Source organism: Erythrolamprus reginae, chromosome 3 (assembly GCF_031021105.1).
Source record: "Erythrolamprus reginae isolate rEryReg1 chromosome 3, rEryReg1.hap1, whole genome shotgun sequence".
In the NCBI taxonomy this organism is placed as follows: Eukaryota; Metazoa; Chordata; class Lepidosauria; order Squamata; family Dipsadidae; genus Erythrolamprus; species Erythrolamprus reginae.
This window is the reverse complement of record NC_091952.1, coordinates 144,177,328-144,197,081: the sequence shown is the minus strand read 5'-3', so window position 1 is coordinate 144,197,081 and position 19,754 is coordinate 144,177,328. Positions and strand designations below refer to the sequence as shown.

At 38.8% G+C, this 19,754-nt stretch overlaps 1 protein-coding gene across 6 annotated transcripts in view; it reads left to right on the top strand.

Moving 5' to 3' along the window:
- The window catches only part of LOC139164579 (protocadherin gamma-A4-like), a 183,859-nt gene that overhangs the window by 151,145 nt on the left and 12,960 nt on the right, over positions 1-19,754 (top strand). For all 6 annotated transcript variants that reach the window (XM_070746900.1, XM_070746906.1, XM_070746901.1 and 3 more), the window contains exon 2: positions 2,592-2,650. In XM_070746900.1, the coding sequence (XP_070603001.1) occupies positions 2,592-2,650 (59 nt within the window). The remainder of the gene's footprint in view (positions 1-2,591; positions 2,651-19,754) is intronic.

Genomic DNA, 19,754 nt, shown 5'->3' with positions numbered 1-19,754 from the left:
CTGAAAAATATAGTATTTGTGCAGCAAATGGTTGGGACAAAAGTTCTGGACAGATTTAACTGTTAACTAAATTTAACTACCTTAACTTCATTTCAGACTAAAACAAGCAAAACATTTTATAACACCTATTGGGGAGTGCAAAAGAAAAGTTTCAGGAACACTGGTTTCTGCTGAGTGTTAGAAAAACTTCCTAACCAGAAGTCCAGTTCAATATTAGAGGCTAGGCAGCCATCTCTCAAGGAGGCCTTAATTTTGATTCCTGGACTGAATGGAATGCAGTGACCTAAATTATCCTTTCCCAGTCTATGGTTACTTCCCTGAAAAGATTCTGTGGGATAGGTATTTATTTCCTTGCTTCCAGTTGGAGATTTGCAAATATGCCTGATGCTTCATTTGTAGCAAGGGGTTGTGATTTTGCCGATTCCATGAAATGTTCTCGTCTTTCTCATATTGCTAGAACTCTATATGACTGTTAAGTAGTATTCAGAATAATCTTTGTTACAAACTTTTAATGCTTATTTTTCATTATACAAAATTATTTATCTAAAGAAATGCAGGAACCTGGGCTCAAATGCTCAAGACAAAACAAATATCTTCCTTTTGCTCTTGAGTTTACTTCTTTAAAATAGCCTTCTAAGTCTGTTTTATGATACTTTATCCCATATTCAGGGATGACAGTTTTATTCTTGGGGGAAGATGGTTGTTTATTTTGTTGATTTTTTAGAGGGTGGGCATTTTCACTGTTAAAATTACCATCCATGAACCCACACAAACCTCCACAAATCATCACATTGTTATTTGCTGCCAAATTTCAGTGCTATGGACTCTACAAAGTTTGGTTAAGGTCTTCAAGTTACATGCTATTGCCTTAAAAAAAGAATTGCAAATTCTATTAACTTTATTTTCCTGAACAAAATCCAGGTAGCCTTTAAGTTGTTTTATTATTTTATGTATTGGATGTATAGTGCTATACAGTATAGGCATTTCATTTCCCCCCCAAAAAAAAGATTAAAAGAAGTTTTACATATATGAAGTAATATATACATAATCTTAATTTTTATAACATCAGGGGAAATCTTCAGAAACTGACATAGAAAACTACATCCATGAGCGCTGTGCCCACTTAGAATTGGTTAGAAATGGTGTTTGGAAACTTGTAGAAGTACAGTTGATGTCTGGCTTTCATGAAAAAAAGCCTGGCTTTTTTCAGTGAGACAGAAAAAAGATGCTTCTGCTGCTTTCAGAAAACTATTCATTTAAGGTTTTTTGTGTGCCTTTGTGTTGACTCCTGGGGACTGCTGAACTCCTGGGGACTCCTTGACGTTACAGTATCTTGGCAAAATTTTCAGAAGTTTCACTCTATGATTAACTCATTGGATATCTTTTAATAATGTGGTGTGTATGTTAAGCATTACTACAAGCAGTCCCTACATAGCAACTACTCCTTCAGCAGCCACTTGACATTAAAATGGTGTTGAAAAAGGAGTCCTTGAAGTTGTGGCTGTTACAAAATCCTATGGTCTTGTGATCACAATACAGGGACCTGGCAACTAACACACATAGTTGTATCCAGTGATGGGCTACCAAAATTTTTACTACCACACCGTGGGCGTGGCTTATGCATTTTGTTTCAACATCTTTCAGTGCAAATAGGATGCTCTGGGGTGGAGCTCCAAATTTTGCTACCGGAACTGCGTTCCTGACCGTTCTCGTAGGAGCCCATCACTGGTTGTATCCCATCAGTCTGGTGATTGTTATTTGCAACATTGATTGTGACTTTTCCTTCAGACAAGCAAAGTCAATGGGGAAGCTGGAAGGAAGTCACAAGTTGTGATCACATGAAATCATGCTTAGAAACATAGAAACATAGATTGACGGCAGAAAAAGACCTCATGGTCCATCTAGTCTGTTCTTATACTATTTCCTGTATTTTATTTTAGGATGGATATAATATTAGTTAAGTGCTTAACAACCTGCTATAATTTTCTTAATAACTGCAGCTGAAATTGATGAACTAACATCATTAGTTAAATGCAGTCATATGACGTTTCAGGTTACAACCACATTACTTAGTGTTGGAGTTGAAGGTTCCAATTGTAGTTGGTAAGTGAGGACTACCTATTGAATCTACCCTCTCATTTTTCCTGTATCCATCCATATTCTATTGGGGAAAAAATGTAGTGAAACAATTATCTTTCAGGATCAATCCTCCCCTAATCATTATTGGGGATATTCAATTATGCTTTTTCAGGTTTGTTTCATGTTTTATTTCATTCATGTATTTTTATGCAGTACAATTTTTGTGAATGATTTTCTAGTAGATTACAGAATATTTCAGATTGTGGTGATACTGGTGCTGTTGAAGAAACAAGCAAACTTTTTAAGTAGACTATTTATCATGCATTCCTGTTTGGAAATAGCTTGAAAATGTCATTGTATACTTGTGCATATTGTTTATAATTTAAACTTTAAAAGTATAAACTGGTCATATGTTACAATTTAGGTTTAATATTCTGCAGTAATAATAAGTATGTTGTGCTTAAATTGAAAAATAGAAATATGTTCATCATTATGTTTTCCCCTCCCCCCAGCAAGCACAACCTAACACAGACTGGCGTTTTTCTCAGGCTCAGAGACCAGGAACTAGTGGGTAAGTTGCTTTACACAGATAAGGTATTATATAAATGAATGTTATTTTTATACTATAAAAGTGCATGAAAATATCTTGGGAAGTAGTAAACTTTTCTAGATTTTTATCAACTGAAACATGCTGGAATATGCACAAAGATTAAAGTGTGTAGTCTGGTTCTTATGGAATAGAATTAGAATAGAATAGAATAGAATTCTTTATTGGCCAAGTGTGACTGGACATACAAAGAATTTGTCTTGGTGGATATGCTCTCAGTGTACATAAAGGAAAATATAGGTTTGTCAAGAATCATGTGGTACAACACTTAATGATTGTCATAGGGGTCAAATAAGCAATGAAAAAACAATCAATATTAATAAAAATCTTAGGATACAAGCAACAAGTTACAGTCATGCAATCCTGAGTGGGAGGAAAAGGATGGTAGGAATGATGAGAAAAAACTAGTAGGAATAGAACAGTAAAAATAAAAGTGCAGACTTATTAAAACATTTGACAGTATGAGGGAATTATTTGTTTAGTAGAGTGATGGCGTTTGGGAAAAACCTGTTCTTGTGTCTACTTGTCTTCGTGTGCAATGCTCTGTAGTGACATTTTGAGAGTAGGAGTTGAAATAATTTGTGTCCAGGATGTGAGGGGTCAGTAAATATTTTCACTGCTCTCTTTTTGACTCGTGCAGTACACAGGTCCTCAATGGAAGGCAGGTTGGCAGCAATTGTTGTTTCTGCAGTTCTGATTATCCTCTGAAGTCTCTGTCGGTCTTGTTGGGTTGCAGAACCAAACCAGACAGTTAGAGAGGGGCAGATGACAGACTCAATGATTCATCTGTAGAACTATATCAGCAGCTCCTTGGGCAGTTTGAGCTTCCTGAGTTGGTGCAGAAAGAACATTCTTTGTTGTTGTTTTTGATGTTAGGTGACCATTTTAGGTCTTGAGATATGATAGAACCTAGAAATGTGAAGGTCTTTATTGTTGATACTGTGTTGTCTAGTATTGTGACAGGTGGGTTTCTTCTAAAGTCTACCACCATTTCTACGGTTTTGAGTGTGTTCAGTTCTAGATTGTTCCAGTCACACCACAAGGTGAATTGTTCAACCTCCCACCTGTATGCAGAGTCATCATTGTCTCGAATGAGTCCGATCACTGTTGTATCGTCTGCAAGCTTCAGTCATTTAACAGATGGATTGTTTGAGATGCAGTCATCGGTGTATACAGAGAAGTTGTGAGAATACACAGCCTGGTGGGCTATGTTAATTGTGCATGTATCTGATGTGGTTTTTCCTTGCTTCACCTGCTGCTTCCTGTCTTTTAGGAAGCTTGTGATCCACTTACAAGTGTGTTCAGGTACCACTAGCTGATTTAGTTTGGTTAAGAGAATGTCCGGTATGATGGTGTTGAATGCTGAAGTCTACAAAGAGGACCCTGGTGTAGGTCATTGGAGATTCAACATGTTGTAGGATGTAATGTAGAGCCATATTAACAGCATCATCTGTCTATCTATTTGCTTGGTATGCAAATTGCAGGGGGTCTAACAGTGGATCTGTGATGGTTTTCAAGTGGAACATCCCTAGCCTTTCAAAGGTTTTCATAACTACAGATGTTAGAGCAACTGGTCTGTAGTCATTCAGTTCCTTGATGGAGGGCTTCTTCGGCACTGGGATGATAGTAGAGCATTTGAAGCAGGAAGGAACATAGCACAACTGTAGTGATTTGTTGAAGATTTGGGTGAACATGGGGGTCAATTGGTCAGCACAGACTTTTAAGCAAGAAGGAATTATCTTGCCTGGGCCTGGTACTTTTCCAAGCTTCTGTCTGTGAAATAGACCGTTCACTTCCTTTTCTGTGATCACTAGGGGTTGTAAACCCAATGGGATGGGTTCAGTTGTAGAAGATTTGGCTGTTGTTGGTATGTCTGGGATGGAGCTTGTGGAGCTAGGTGGTTGTGTTTTCTTTTCAAACCTGCAGTAGAACACATTCAGATCATCTGACAGTTGCTGATTTCCTTCAGCTTGGGAAGGTGGTTTGGTGTAACAGGTGATGTTTTTGAGAGTTTTCTACATGTTTGCTGGTTCATTTGTTGAGAATTGATTCTTTAGCTTTTCAGGGTAGTTTCTTTTTGCTGCTCTGATCTCCCTTGTTAATATATTTCTGGCCTGACTGTACAGCATTCTACACTTTTTCTGTATGCTTCTTCTTTGGAATGACGTAACTGCTTAAGTTTGGCTGTGAACCAAAGTTTATTGTTACTGTATATTTGCAAGTTCCTGGTTGTAAACTCATTTTTTATTGTGCATGGTCCCAAAATAGCATGGGTATGTACTGTGTATTCCAAAAATATTCCAATATTTTTCTACTTATAGTTACAAAAGTGAAGCTAAAATTGCTCAACATATTTTACTAACGAACAGTAAGAAATAATATATGAAACTACATTTTGTTATTTGCCAGTTCACATGAAATGTTTCAAGATATTTTGTTCCTTTCTATGATAGAAAAGTGTAGTTAAAAAATGAAAAACTCTAGGTCCATGATGCCGAACTTATGGCAGGCATGGCAACGGTCTCTGCTGGCACACACACCATCACCCCAGGTCATATCTCCATGGCTTTTCTTTTGTGAGCCTCTATTTCCCTGCAAACAACAAAACAGAAACTCATGAAAGGAAAAGATCTTCCCTCTTGCCTCACCACGCAAACACTCCAGCGCAGTGACTGTGATGCACCGTGTTGCCGTAAAGCAAACAATTAGGGGTCTGTAGAATGGGTCTGGGTGTTTAGGTCAGGCCAGGGTCTGGGTCTTTACAGTATTAGGTAGAACTGAGTTAATTATATTAGTCCGGACCTCTAAAACCATCTCAATTTCTCATGCGACCCCATGGCAAAATTTCCCATGACTGTACTATTAAATCTTTATATCTTGAAATTTTATTCCACTGTACTCTGCTGGGGTGTATCTGAGCTTCCAAAGGTGCAGTCCAATAAGGTACTTTAGAATAATGTTTGTTTTTAATTCTTTCCCAAGTTTCAATTAAATAATTTCTAATGCTATGTCTTTGAAAGTATCTATGTATAGTCCGTTTTCCATACCGTACAAATGAGTGCCATCCTATCTGTAAATCGTGCCCTTCTAAAGTCAAAAGCCTTTTGTTTCTGAGCGTTATCCATTCTTTAATCCATGTCATTGCCACTGATAATACAAATGCCAGTTTGGGAGTCCAAATCCTCCTCTTATTCGTACATCTTGTAAACATTTTAAACTAATCCTTGGTTTTTTTCCTTGCCAAATAAATTTCGTTGTTATCTTATTCATATAGTTAAAAAAGGTTTTATTAACTTTAATTGGTATGTTTGAAAATAAGAAAAGCAATCATGGTAAGATATTCATCTTAATTAGTGCAATCCTGCCCATCAATAACAACTGCATGTTTTTCCACTTTTGCAAATCAGTTTCAATTTGTTTCTTCAATTTAATATAGTTTTCTTCCATTAATGTCGAACATCTTGCTGTTAACTGAAAGTGTCTTTAAATCAATTTTTGGGTTTCTGTCATATTTTTTACATTCATATTTGTCTTCTCTTTATTGATTTTAAGTCCTGCTACTTCTCCATAATTCTCAATTTGAGTTTTATTTATTTATTAATAGAGTTGAAAGGGACCGTTAGGTCATCGAGTCAAACCCCCTACCTGAGCAGGAAACCCTACAGCACCCCAGCCAAATGGAAGTCCAATCTCCTCTTGAAGGTGTCCAGAGTTGGGGAGTTCACCACCTCCCCTGGCAGGCAGTTCCATTGGTTGATCGCTCTGACCGTCAGGAAGTTCTTCCTTATTTCCAGGTTGAATCTCTCCTTGGTCAGCTTCCAACCATTGTTCCTCGTCCGGCCCTCTGGTGCCCTGGTGAATAAAGAGACCCCCTCCTCACCGTGGTAACCCCTCAAGTATCTGTAAACTGCTATCATGTCCCCTCTAGACCTTCTTTTTTCTAGGCTGTCCATACCCAGTTCTCTCAGTCTCTCTTCATAAGTCTTGGTTTCGAGTCCCCTAATCATTTTGGTTGCTCTTTTTTGCACCTTCTCCAGAGTTTCGATGTCTTTTTTGTAGTGAGGTGACCAAAATTGGATGCAATACTCCAGGTGGGGTCTGACCAGGGCATAGTAGAGTGGTATTAGTACTTCCCTGGTCTTGGAGCGTATTCCTCTGTTGATGCAGCTTAGGATTGAGTTGGCTTTTTTGGCTGCTGCTGCACATTGCTGACTCATGTTTAGTTGATTGTCCACCAAGACTCCAAGATCTTTTTCGCAGTCACTACTGCTGAGTGGGGTATCTCCCAGGCTGTATGTATGTCTAGGGTTCTTTTTGCCGAGGTGGAGGACTCTGCATTTGTCGGTGTTGAACCTCATTTTGTTGGTATGGGCCCACTGTGATAGTCTGTCTAGGTCTTCTTGTACTCTGAGCCTGTCCTCAAGGGTGTTGGCTACCCCCGCCAGCTTGGTGTCATCTGCAAATTTTATTAGTTCCCCTTTTATTCCCTCGTCCAGGTCGTTGATGAAGATGTTAAAGAGTACAGGACCCAGGACAGAGCCCTGTGGTACTCCACTGTCTACTTTTTTCCATGTGGATTTGGTGCCGTTGAGGACAACTCGTTGGGTGCGGTTGGTCAGCCAACTATTTATCCATCTACATGTGTAGTAATCTACTCCATTTTTTTCTAGTTTGTGGATTAGGAGATTGTGGTCGACTTTATCGAAAGCCTTACTGAAGTCCAAGAGTTAGGAGTTTTGGGCCTGAAGTAAGTGGTTCTTCCAAAATGAAAACTAAATCATCTGCAAATGCTTGAAGTTTGTATTGTTCATCTCAAATTTTGAGGCCCAAAATCTCTTTGTCTTATAGCTCTAGTCAGTACTTCTAACGTCAAAACAGTGGTGATAATGGGCAGTCTTGCCTTGTACCTTTGGTGATTTTTAATTTATCGGTCATCTCTCCATTCACAATTATTCTTGCCGACTGTTTATTTATAAATTGCTTCTATGACATGTAAGAACCTGTAGAAATTGTCAGTTTAAATTGTCAAAAGCCTTTTGTGCATCCAGAAACATCTGTGCCATCTGTTTTTCGGGGTGCTGTTCATAATATTCTAAAGTATTTAAAATTATACGCATATTGTCCTTAATTTGTCTTTTAGGTAAAAATCCATTCTGATCTGAATGTATAAATTCATTTAAGTATCTTTTAAGTCTATTTGCAATAATTGATGCAGAAATCTTATAGTGAACATTTAACAAAGATATTTGCCTATAATTCTTAACTTTTTGTGTATCAGTCCCTTCTTTCCATAACAGAGTATCTGTCCAAGTATCCGGAATTTTAGCTTGTATAAATATTTCATTTATCAAATCCAAAAAGATAGGCCCAAATACCTCTTCAAATACCTCAGCTGGTAGTCCATCAGGTCCTGGGACTTTACCGTTCTTTTGTTTCTTAATAGCTTCAGACAATTCCATCATTGTTATCTTAGCATCCAGTGTCTTCCTAATAGTTTCTGAAATTTTAGGTAAATTTGCCTTTTCTAAGTATTGACAAATTTTTTCATCCTCAATAACATCTTGTTTATATAATTTTTGGTAGAATTCCCATATTATTTCCTTTTTTCATCTTCTTTATATTTTAATTATCCTTCTTCATCCTCTAAATATTTCATCCATTTTCTTACTTTATAAGTCAACCATCTCCCTGGTTTATTCGCCTGTTCAAAAAAAAATTGCCTTATTTTTTAAATGTTTTTAGCTAATTCCTCATTTTCCATCAAATTTAATTTGTGCTTTGTCAAGTCCAAAGTTTCCTGAATTTCTATATTTTGTGGATCTAATTGGAAAGACTGTTCCAGTTCTCTATGTCTCCTTTCAAGATCATTTTTATATCCAAAAATTTGTCTATTTTGATTGCTTGCATAAGTCGAAACTAAACCTCTAAAATAGGCTTTAGCCATGTCCCAAAGAATTTGTAAGGTAGTGTCTCCTGTTTTTTTCTCTTGAAAGAAAAACACCATCTCTTTCTTTATAAATAATTGAAAGTCTTTTTCTGGTAAAATTTCTCTCTTTAAAATCCATCTTAGTCTTTTTCTTTTACCTTTCCGTTGTATAGTGATAGGATTATGATCCGCCCACACATTCGTTTCAATATCCACTTTTTCTCTCTGTTTGGTTAATTCTAATGTAGTCCATATCATATAAATTCTAGATCAAGATCTGTGTCTAGCTTCTTCTCTGGTAATTTTGAACTGCTAACAAGAGCTTACAAAACATTTGTCAGACCAATCCTAGAATACAGCTCACCTGTATGGAACCCACATTGTATATCTGACAACAACACAATTGAGAGAGTCCAGAAATATTTCACAAGAAGGGTCCTTCACTACTCTTCTCACAACAAAATACCTTACTCCGCCAGACTTGAAATTCTTGGTTTAGACCAGTGTTTCCCAACCTTTTCTGAGCCGCGGCACATTATTCATATTTTCAAAATCCTGGGAAACATTGAGCGGGGGGGGGGGGGGCGCGGGCTAAAAAAAAGTTTGGACAAAAAAATATCTCTCTTCCTCCCTTTCGCTCTATTTCTCCCTCTCTCTTTCTCTCTCTTCCTTCCTTCCTTTCTCTCTCTCCATCCCTCTTTCTTTCTTTCTTCCTTCCTCTCTTTTTTGCTCTCTTTCTCTCTCCCTCCTTCACTCCCTCTGTGTCTTTCTCATTCCCTCCTTCCCCCTCTCTTGCTCTCTCTATCTTGCTTTTTTTCTCTCTCTCTTGTTCTCTCTCTCTCTCTGTGTCTCTCTTGCTATCTCTCTCTCTCTGTCTGTCTCTCTTTCTTTCTCTCTCTCTCTCTGCCTCTCTTGCTATGTCTATCTTTCTTTCTCTCTCTCTGCCTCTTTTGCTATCTCTCTTTTTCTCTCTCTTTTTCTCTCTCTCTTTTTCTCTCTCTTGCTATCGCTCTTTCTCTCTCTCTTTCTCTTTCTCTCTCTGCCTCTCTTGCTATCTCTTTCTCTCTCTCTCTCTGCCTCTCTTGCTATGTCTATCTTTCTTTCTCTCTCTCTCTGCCTCTTTTGCTATCTCTCTTTTTCTCTCTCTTTTTCTCTCTCTTTTTCTCTCTCTTGCTATCGCTCTTTCTCTCTCTCTTTCTCTTTCTCTCTCTGCCTCTCTTGCTATCTCTCTCTTTCTCTCTCTCTTGCTATCTTGCTTTCTTTCTCTCTCTTTCTCTGTCTCTCTCTCTGCCTCTCTTGCTATCCCTCTCTTTTTACTCTCTCTCTTGCTATCTCGCTTTCTCTCTCTCTCTTTCTCTCTCTCTCTTTCTCTCTTGTTACACCATGCTGACAACAGCGGCATCGGGCAGTAGCCAGGGGTGGCGGCAGAGTGGTTGACTGCGAGCGGGAGCCCTGATGGCAGCAGCTGGACGTGCTGCTGGATGCAGTATATACTAGCGCTGCGCTGGGCATGGGGCTGGCACCTCCGGCCCAGCCAGCGAGCCAGTGCCAGCCCCGCAGTGCCAGCATGTACGGCGTCCAGCAGCACGTCCAACCGCCACCATTGGTGCCTCCACCCTGGAGCTCCCTCTCACCGCCGCCATCTCCCCGCGACTGCCTGGGGCCGCTGCAGCCGGCACCCTCCCGCTCCCACTGCCAGTGCCCTCCCGCTGGGCCCTAAAGGATAATGGTTGCCGCCCCCGCCAGGGAAGCTCCAGCTGGGCGTGCCGCTGCTGGTGCCTCCACCCTGGAACTCTTGCCACCACCATCCCCTGGCTACTACCTGGTAACGCTGCTGATGGCGCCCTCCTGCTCTCGCTGCCGGTGCCCTCCGGCTGGGCCCCAAAGAAGGAAGGTGGGGAAAAGGAGAGCTTCATTCTTTGCGCCTCCTTTTTCCCGCCTTCCTTCTTTGGGGCCCAGCAGGAGAGCGCCGGCAACAGTGGCATCGGGCAGTAGCCGGGGGCAGCTGCGAGTGGGAGCTCCAGGTCGGAGGTACCGGCACCAGCAGCACCCCGCCCAGCTGGAGCTTCCCTAGGAGCTTCGCGGCACACTGGTTGGGAAACGCTGGTTTAGACAACTTACAACTCCGTCGTCTCCGTTCCAACTTAATTATCGTTCATAGAATCATATACCAAAATGTCCTACCTGTTAACGACTACTTCACCTTCAACCGCAACAACACACAAGCATGAAATCGATTTAAACTAAATCTCAACTGCTCCAAACTTGACTGCAAAAAATATGACTTCAGCAACAGAGTAATCAACGCCTGGAATGCACTACCTGGTTCTGTGGTTTCTACTCCTAATCTCAAAACCTTTAACCTTAGATTATCTACAATTGACCTCTTCCCCTTTCTAAGACGTCTGTAAGGGGGGGTGCATAAGTGTACCACTGTGCCTACCGTCCCTGTCCTATTGTCTTCTTTTGTTATTTTTTATCATTACTTATCTAATGTTTTATTTGTACAAATTACCGCCCTATAATTGTTTGACAAAATAAATAAATTAAGAAACTGTGTAGTAAAGCATAGGTTGCTTCATTTTAGAAGTTTATTTTTTTTCAATTTTTGTATTTTTAGTAGGTTTATTTATTTATAACTTGTATAGATGGCCAATTATACCTCAAGGTTGATGAGTTGTGGAGCAATTTTGTTATTTTTTTCTTATTTTGGGTCAATTAATGTGAAAAGAGCAATGATACCACAGTTTACTTCTTTTCAGTAGTAAAGTCATTTCCTACTGAAAAGATTTTGTACTATAGTAACATTTTGTACTATAGAAAGGTAAAGGTTCTCCTCACACATATGTGCTAGTGGTTCCCGACTCTAGGGGGTGGTATCTGTTTCAAAGCCAAAGAGCCAGCGCTATCTGAAGACATCTCCATGGTGGTCATATGGCTGGCATGACTAAATTCTGAAAGCACATGGAAAGCTGTTACCTTCCCACCAAAGGTGGTCCCTATTATTCTATTTGCATTTTTACCTGCTTTTGAACTGCCAGGTTGGCAGAAGCTGGGACAAGTAATGGGCGCTCACTCCATTATGTGGAGCTAGGCATTTGAACAGAATCCTGAGCACCAAAAAAAGGACGGTACTCCTCTTACTGTTCTTACCGGCCCGTTCCCTGTCGAGATAAAGCCATTCTCAAGCCCAGGCATTTGGAGCTTTTCCAACCAACACATGGCACTGCTGAGATGTGGGGGCAGAGATTATGCCACCGGCTGGGGAATGAGGACTCCCAGTGGGGAGGAGCCTCAGCAAGGCCATGCATTCAGAGATTTCCCCAACAAGCAGCCAGTGAGGGCAGGGTGGAGGTAGAGGTTGCCCGCACAGATGACCCTGTGGCCATTATCAAAGCGGGGTCGAGATGCCCCTCTGCTCTCTCCACCAGCTGTGTGGCTCCCCTAGGCATCCCTGCCTGTTTCTGGCATTCTTCCTGCAGAGCCCCACTGGTTGCCCAGCCAGAAAATTCTACCCCATGCACTTGAGCCAGCCAGTCGCTCTTTCCCTTTCCCCTTCAGCTGCTGCTGTTCTTCTGGGATGGGAGGGGGGGCAGAGAGTCTGTCCCTGGCGGGGCAATGGTGACTCCCAGCGAGGAGGAGCCCTGGCAAGGTCGGATGTTTGGAGCTTCCCCAGACAAGCAGCCAGTGAGAGTGGGGTGGTGGTGGCGGGCTACCTGTGTAAATGACCTTGTGGCCTGGCCTCTTCCCCACTGGGAGCCAATTTTCTCTGCCATTCTCTGCCCCTCCACCTCAGCAACACCATATGCCAGCTGGAGAATCTCAGCTGGAGAAAGTTACTTCTGCTGACTGCCGATTGCCTGCAGTTTGGCAGTTCAAATCTCACCAAGCTCAAGATTGACTCAGCCTTCCATCCTTCCGAGGTGGGTAAAATGAGGGCCCAAATTGTTAGGGGCAATATGCTGACTCTGTAGACCACTTAGAGAGAGCTGTAAAGCACTAAGTGATGTTGCTATTACTAAATAGTCTGAACTTACAGAGTGTGTCAAGAATCTAGGATCCATGAATTGCAAGGAAATAAAATTTGGGGAAATTGTGATTGCTTCTGTATTCTTGGGTTGCTGATGTGGGCACATGATGCTCATTTTAAATGTTCTTTGACAGCTTCCAAATGACTTGCAATTTCTTGCTCCCTGCTCCACCCAGCAGTTGCCAGAAGGGAAGGGGAGGAATGAATACAGAGGGGAGGGAGGAACACTGAAAAGGAGATCCCCATACATTTTCCCCAGTGCATACCATTCACTACATGCTCTCCCAACCCACATCCCTTAAGACATCTCTTAAAGACATCCCCACAACCACCCCTGTGCATCATCCATGACTTGAAGAGCACCTCTCATATACTCTCCCACATCCAGACACACTACCTAACACACACAAATTCGTTGACCTCTCACAGACATTTGTACCCTTCCTACCTCATGTTGTCCCCCCCCACACACACACTGTCCCTAACCCTTTTGCACATGTGCCCATTCTTCTTGTCCTGCGTGGCACCTCCCATGCATCTTCACCAGCAACGGGCCTCCATTCCCGGCACCACTGGAACAGGCTGGGAGCATGCATGCATGTGGTGCAGAATTCAGCTTCTGCGCATGCGCAGAAGCTAAATCTCACACGAGGATGTACGATTTCCAGATTTTTTTGCTTCCACAAATGCGCAGAAGCAAAAAAGCCAAAAACAGTGAAAATCAGGTAAGTTACCCCAGCTACCTGCCTGGCCGATGCCTGCCCTGCTGTTGCCTGTCCTGCCGCGAGCAGCCCAAGTGCTCCCCCACCCACCGCCTGCCTTACCTTTTGCTCCGGTGCTTCACGCTTCTCCACGAGGCCGAGAAGATGGCATGCGGCATGGGAAGGAGACTGGGTGGCCCAAAGCTCCAGCCGCGTGGCCTGCTAATGTTCTCTCCCATGCCGCAGGCATCTCGGCGCGGCGATGGTGCCCCGAGTGAGTCGCGGCCTTCAGGAGAACAGTGCTACTGCTCCCAAAGGCTACAACTAACTCAGGGCGCCATCGCCATGGCGAGAGATGCTTGCAGTGTGGGAGAGAACAGAGCAGGCCACGTGGCCGGAGCTCAGGCAGGCCACTGTTGCTGCTGGCCCCAGCTGCCGCTCTAGGTGCCACAGTGAGATTTGGCTGCTGTGCATGTGCAGCACCTGAAATCTCGCATGGACATCCTTCCGGCAGTGAAATTTGGGCAAAAATTGCCGATTTGGGTCATTTTTACTGGAATAGCACCAGTTGCGCATGCATGGTTACACTATGTGCTCCATTTTCATTACCAGAACGCGGCCTGGCCCATTCCTGATATTTACATACCATTCCCAATCCAACGTCTTGCTCCCTCCCCCATCTGGCACTAACCACTAATCTGTGTGCTGCACTTAGCCTTGCAATTTCTTACTGCTTTCCCCATTGATTTTCTTGATACAAGTTTCCACAAGAAAAGTAAATGGTGAAGTTAGAGGGAGGGAGGGAGGGAGGGAGGGAGCTTTCTAATACTCACTGCCAGTTCAATGGAGAAGCCTATGGATTATTGGGAGTTACTCCTGCTCTCACTGCTTTTTTCCCACCTGTGGTCATTTTGTTCCTCTGTTTGGGTAAGGAAATATCTCTGAAACAATGATCCAGCAGGGCACCAGTTGCTACTTAATGTGTTCTATATTCTACCCTGATATAGACAGTCAAAACATTTTTTTTCCAAATCTTTTTATTGTTTTATAGATACATATATCACAATTTGTTTATACAGTTTACAGGTCTTATCCAACTTTTTTACCGGTTACAGTTGTTATATAGATAATATTAACTTAATACTATGCAATGCAAAACATGGTAAAAACATTCAAATGGTATTTTCATTTTTTTTAAGGTTTGTACTGCTATTTTGTATAGAATTATACAAATCTTTTCCTTTGAATCCACTCGTGCCAATTGTTTCACATGCTTTTAGTTTCATTGATTCTGTTTCCCTTAAGTAGGTTTGTCATCTCGTCCATTTCTGCACATGTATATATCTTGTCTATTATTAAATTTACATTGGGAGTCTGTTCGTTCTTCCATGTTTGCGCTATTGCAATTCTTGTAGCTGTGTTTATGTGAGTCAATAAAAAAAGGGTTTGTTTAGAGTATGATTTTTTCCAAATTCCAAGGAGCATCCCCTCCGGTGAGTACTCTATTTCCTCCTTCGTAATTTTCTTTAACTATTTGTAAATTGTTTCCCAAATTTTTTGAATTTTAGAGCAGGACCACCACATATGGAAGAAAGTTCCTTTTTCTTTATTGCATTTCCAGCATACGTTTTGTAGTGCTGGGTAAATTTTGGCAAGTCTTGCCGGTGGTAGATACCACCTGTAAAATAATTTGTAATAGTTTTCTTTATAGGCTGATGATAGGGTGATTTTAGTTATTGTATTCCATGTTTTCTCCCATTCTGCTATATGGATTTCCCTTTGTATATTTTTCTCCCAGGCTACCATTGGATTTTTTTTTTTCCAAATTTTTTTTTATTAATTTTCTTTAAAATGACAAACAAACTTACAAACATTTAACATACATTGTAGGGATGTATCATCCCTGCTCTTCTCAAAAGTATAATTGCAGATACAGAAAAAGGAATACACAGTTGAATATCTAATTCAATGCTACTAATACAAAAAATATCTAGTAAAAAAATTTACTGTCATATAAAAATTTCTAATTAATTTCAAGTCAAAAAAATCTTTAGAAAAAACAAATTTCTATTCTATCTATGTAAACTAAATCTAATATAAATCTTAATAAGAAAAAATCATCTAACATATCTATACTTATTGCAACTCTTCTTTCTTTATTTTTTTGTTCTTATCTATCCATTCATAAACATTGTTCCATGTTGCGTAAAATTTGGTTTCTTCCTGTTCATTCAAGCGTCTTGTCATCATGTCCATTTCCGCGCAGTCTAATATTTTTGCAATAACTCCCTCTTCTTTGGGGATATCTTCCCCTTTCCAATTTTGCGCGTATATAATCCTTGCCGCTGTAAAAATATGTATAATCAAGTACAAAATTTCTTTTTTATAATTTTGGTTAGTAATTCCTAGCAAACAAAACTCCGGGGTGAAATCTATTTTCTGCTTTGTAATTTCTTTTGTCATTTTTTCTATCATTTTCCAGTACATTTTAGCTTTGTTACATGTCCACCATTGATGGTAATAGGATCCTATTTCTTTCTTACATTTCCAACACAGGGGTGATGTCTTTGGGAACATTTTTGCTAATCTACTTGGTGGGAGATGCCATCTATAAAACATTTTAATTTGGTTCTCTTTCAAAGAAACTGATTTAGTCATTCTCCAGTTGCACATCCAAACTTTCTCCCATGTATCTAAATCAATTTCTTTACCTATGTTTCTACACCAATGTATCATACTATCTTTTAATGTTAATTCAATATTCTTGTGGGTAATCAAATATTTATATATTTTTCCAATTACTCTGTTGTGGTTTTTAGTGATTAGCTCACTTAACAGGTTTTTACTTTTGTTAAATATGTAGAGTGTACTATCTTTCTGATATCTAGATCTAATCTGTGCGTAATGCCACCAATCAATTTGTATCCCTTCATCTTGTAATTTAATTCTAGATTTTAATTTCATTTGATTGTCTAACAAGTCTTTATATCTTATATTTCTTGAATCATTAATGGAATTTGGATGTATTATTGTGTCCAGGGGGGTAACCCAATCTGGAATTGTTAAAAAGTGGTTTTTCTTTATGTCTTTCCAGACATCAAATAAATATTTTCTCAGCGTGTGTCTTTTAAAGTAAGAATGGTTTTTATCTTTATCGTACCACACAAAAGCATGCCAGCCAAGCATGAGGTCATGTCCTTCTAATATTGATGTTCTCATATCCTCTAAAGTTATCCAATTTTTAATCCATGTTAAAGCGGCTGCCTGATAATATAGTTTCCAGTTTGGGAGCGCAAACCCCCCCCTCTCTTTTATGTCTTCTAGCATATTTATCTTAATTCTTGCCTTTTTCCCTTGCCATAACAATTTTTTAACCACATTTGTTAAGTTTTTAAAAAAATTAGCCCCTGGATTGATTGGAATCACTTGAAATAAAAATAATACCTTAGGTAAGATATTCATCTTAATCGTAGCAATTCTTCCCAAAAATGATATTTTAAAATTGTTCCATATTTCTAGATCCTTTTTAATTTCATTAATTAATTTTATGTAATTATCATTTTTTAATGTTATTGTTTTGGCTGTTAGCCATATTCCCAAATATTTTACTTTTTTAACTATTCGCATTCCAGTAATACATTCTAAATTACTTTCTTGTATTTTACTCATGTTTTTAGTTATAATTTTTGTTTTATTTTTATTTATTTTCAAACCTGCCACCTTGCCATATTGTTCTATTGTTTGGATTAATGTTGGTGCTGTGACTAACGGATCTTCCATTATAAAAGTCAAATCATCTGCAAAGGCCTGGACTTTGTATATCTCTTTTCTAACTGTTAAACCTTTTATCTTTGGATCTGATCTTATTTTTATTAAGAGTGCTTCTAAAGTCATAATGAAAAGAAGAGGTGATATGGGACATCCTTGCCGTACTCCTTTATTTATTTTAAACGCTTCTAATTGTTCATTATTTAATATAATTTTTGTCGTTTGTTCTGAATAAATAGCGTCTATTAAATTAACAAATTTGGGGCCGAATCTCATTTTATTTAATTGCATCTTTATAAATGTCCAATTCACGTTATCAAAGGCTTTTTGAGCATCTAAGAACATTAAAGATAACATTTTGTCTGAATGTTGCTCATAATACTCTAATACATTAATAATTGTTCTAAGATTATTTTTAATTTGTCTACCTGGAAGGAAACCATTTTGGTCTGAGTGAATTTTGCTATTTATCACATTTTTCAATCTATCTGCATATATTGCTATAAAAATTTTATAGTCTACATTCAATAAAGATATTGGTCTATAGTTTTTAATTTTTTCTTTTGGTGTATCTGGTTTGTGTATTAAAGTTATCAAAGATTCCGACCATGATTTAGGAATTTTACCATCTACTCTACATTCATTAAAAATTTGGAGCATATTATTTCTTAATACTTCATTTTCTATTTTATACCACTCTGCCGGGATAGCGTCCGGTCCCGTGGCTTTGTTGTTTTTCTGCTTTTTAATAACTATAAGGAGTTCTTCCATCGTTATTGGACTCTCCATCTTTTCTTGTTGCTCTTCTGTTATTTGTGGTAACTCTGCACTCTCTAGGTATTTAAATACGGCTTCTTCTTCAATATTATCATCTTTATACAATTCTTTAAAAAAGTTTTGAACTATATTTGCTTTTCCCTCTGGGTCATATTTTATTATTCCATCTTTATCTTCTAATTTTCTAATCAATTTAGATTGTCTCTGTTTTCTCAGTTTATATGCTAACCATCTACCTGATTTGTTGGCATGCTCAAAATATTGTTGCTTAGCTTTCTTTATTTTTTCCAATAGCTGATTTTGTTCTTGTAATCTAATTTTGTGTTTAATTAAATTTATTTTTCCCCCCAAATCTTTATTTTTCACATTTTGTTGTGATAGAAACTCTAGTTGTTTTAATTCATTTATTAATTGTTCATATTTTCTTTTTCTTTCTTTGTTATATTTTGCAGTATAGGATATTGTTAATCCTCTTATGTATGCTTTAGTTGCATCCCACAAGTTCTGAGGGGTGGTGTCTGTATTTTTATTAATTTCGAAAAATATTTTTAATTCCTTTTCAATCCATTCTTTATATTCTTTCTCTTTCAAAATATTTCTATTCATTTGCCAATTACGATGTTTTTTAATATTTCTCATATAGACTATAACTGGATTATGGTCTGCCCAAGTATTAACATCTATTTCTACGTCTTGTATATACTCTGCTGTTGTTTTGGGAGCCCACACCATATCTATTCTAGTCCAAATTTTGTGGGGGTTTGAGTAAAAAGTATATTGCCTGCTATGAGGATGCCTTTCCCTCCATATATCATTCAATAGCAATTCTGCTTTCATTTTTTGAAAAGTTGAGGGCAGTAAATTCTTTTTTTTCTTTTTACAACTTTTCTTCACCCCCGAGTGGTCTAATTGTCTATTTGTTATGGCATTAAAATCTCCAATAATTAACATATTTTCCAAATTTAATTCTAAAATTTTTTGATGTAATTTTTCATAAAATGCAATTTGGTCATCATTTGGGGCATATATAGAAACAATAGCAAGCGATTTGGGTTCAATATCAATCTGGACAATCAAAATTCTACCTTCATCATCACTATATAGTTGTTTGGAATTTACAGAACTCTCAACATACATTGCCACTCCTCTTTTCTTTTGGTCTGCTAATGCAGCATACATCTTGCCAATTTTATTATTTAACAATAAATTCCGATTACTCTTTTTTATATGCACTTCTTGGAGTATCACAATTTGAGCTTTTTGATTCTTAATTTTGGAAAACATTTGTTTTCTTTTTTTTGGTTCATTAAGTCCATTGACATTTACTGAAAAGATTTTTAAATCTCTCAATGTAGTCATTTGTTGTATTTCTTGGTTTCGCGTTGAGGTTGCTTTCTTCTGGCCCCTTGGTCCTGGTCCTCCACTTGTGCAGATGCCCCCATGGCTTCGGCCTGCATTGCTTCCAGTTCTTTTGTTATCTGTTCCATCTCGCATATTCCACTGTTTTCATAAAAGTCTCTTGCTTGGTCTAGATTCTCCAATTTATATCTCGTTGATTTCCATGTCAATGATAGACCTTGTGGAATAAGCCAGCGAAAAGTTATGTTTTCTTTAATCAGAAGTTTGGTCAAGAAGTGATAATCTCTTCTAGTCTCACGAACACGTCTTGGAATTTGTTTTAATATTTTTATTTCTCTGCCTTGGTGTTGTAGTTGTCCCGCTCTTGACCAATGCAATATATCATCTCTCATGCTTTTTCTTACAAATTTGATGTGAATCTCGCGTGGAAGATTAAAACGGCGAATGTAGCTGTTAGAAATTCTAAAGACTTCATCGATTTCTTTTTTTATGTCATCTGGGTCCATC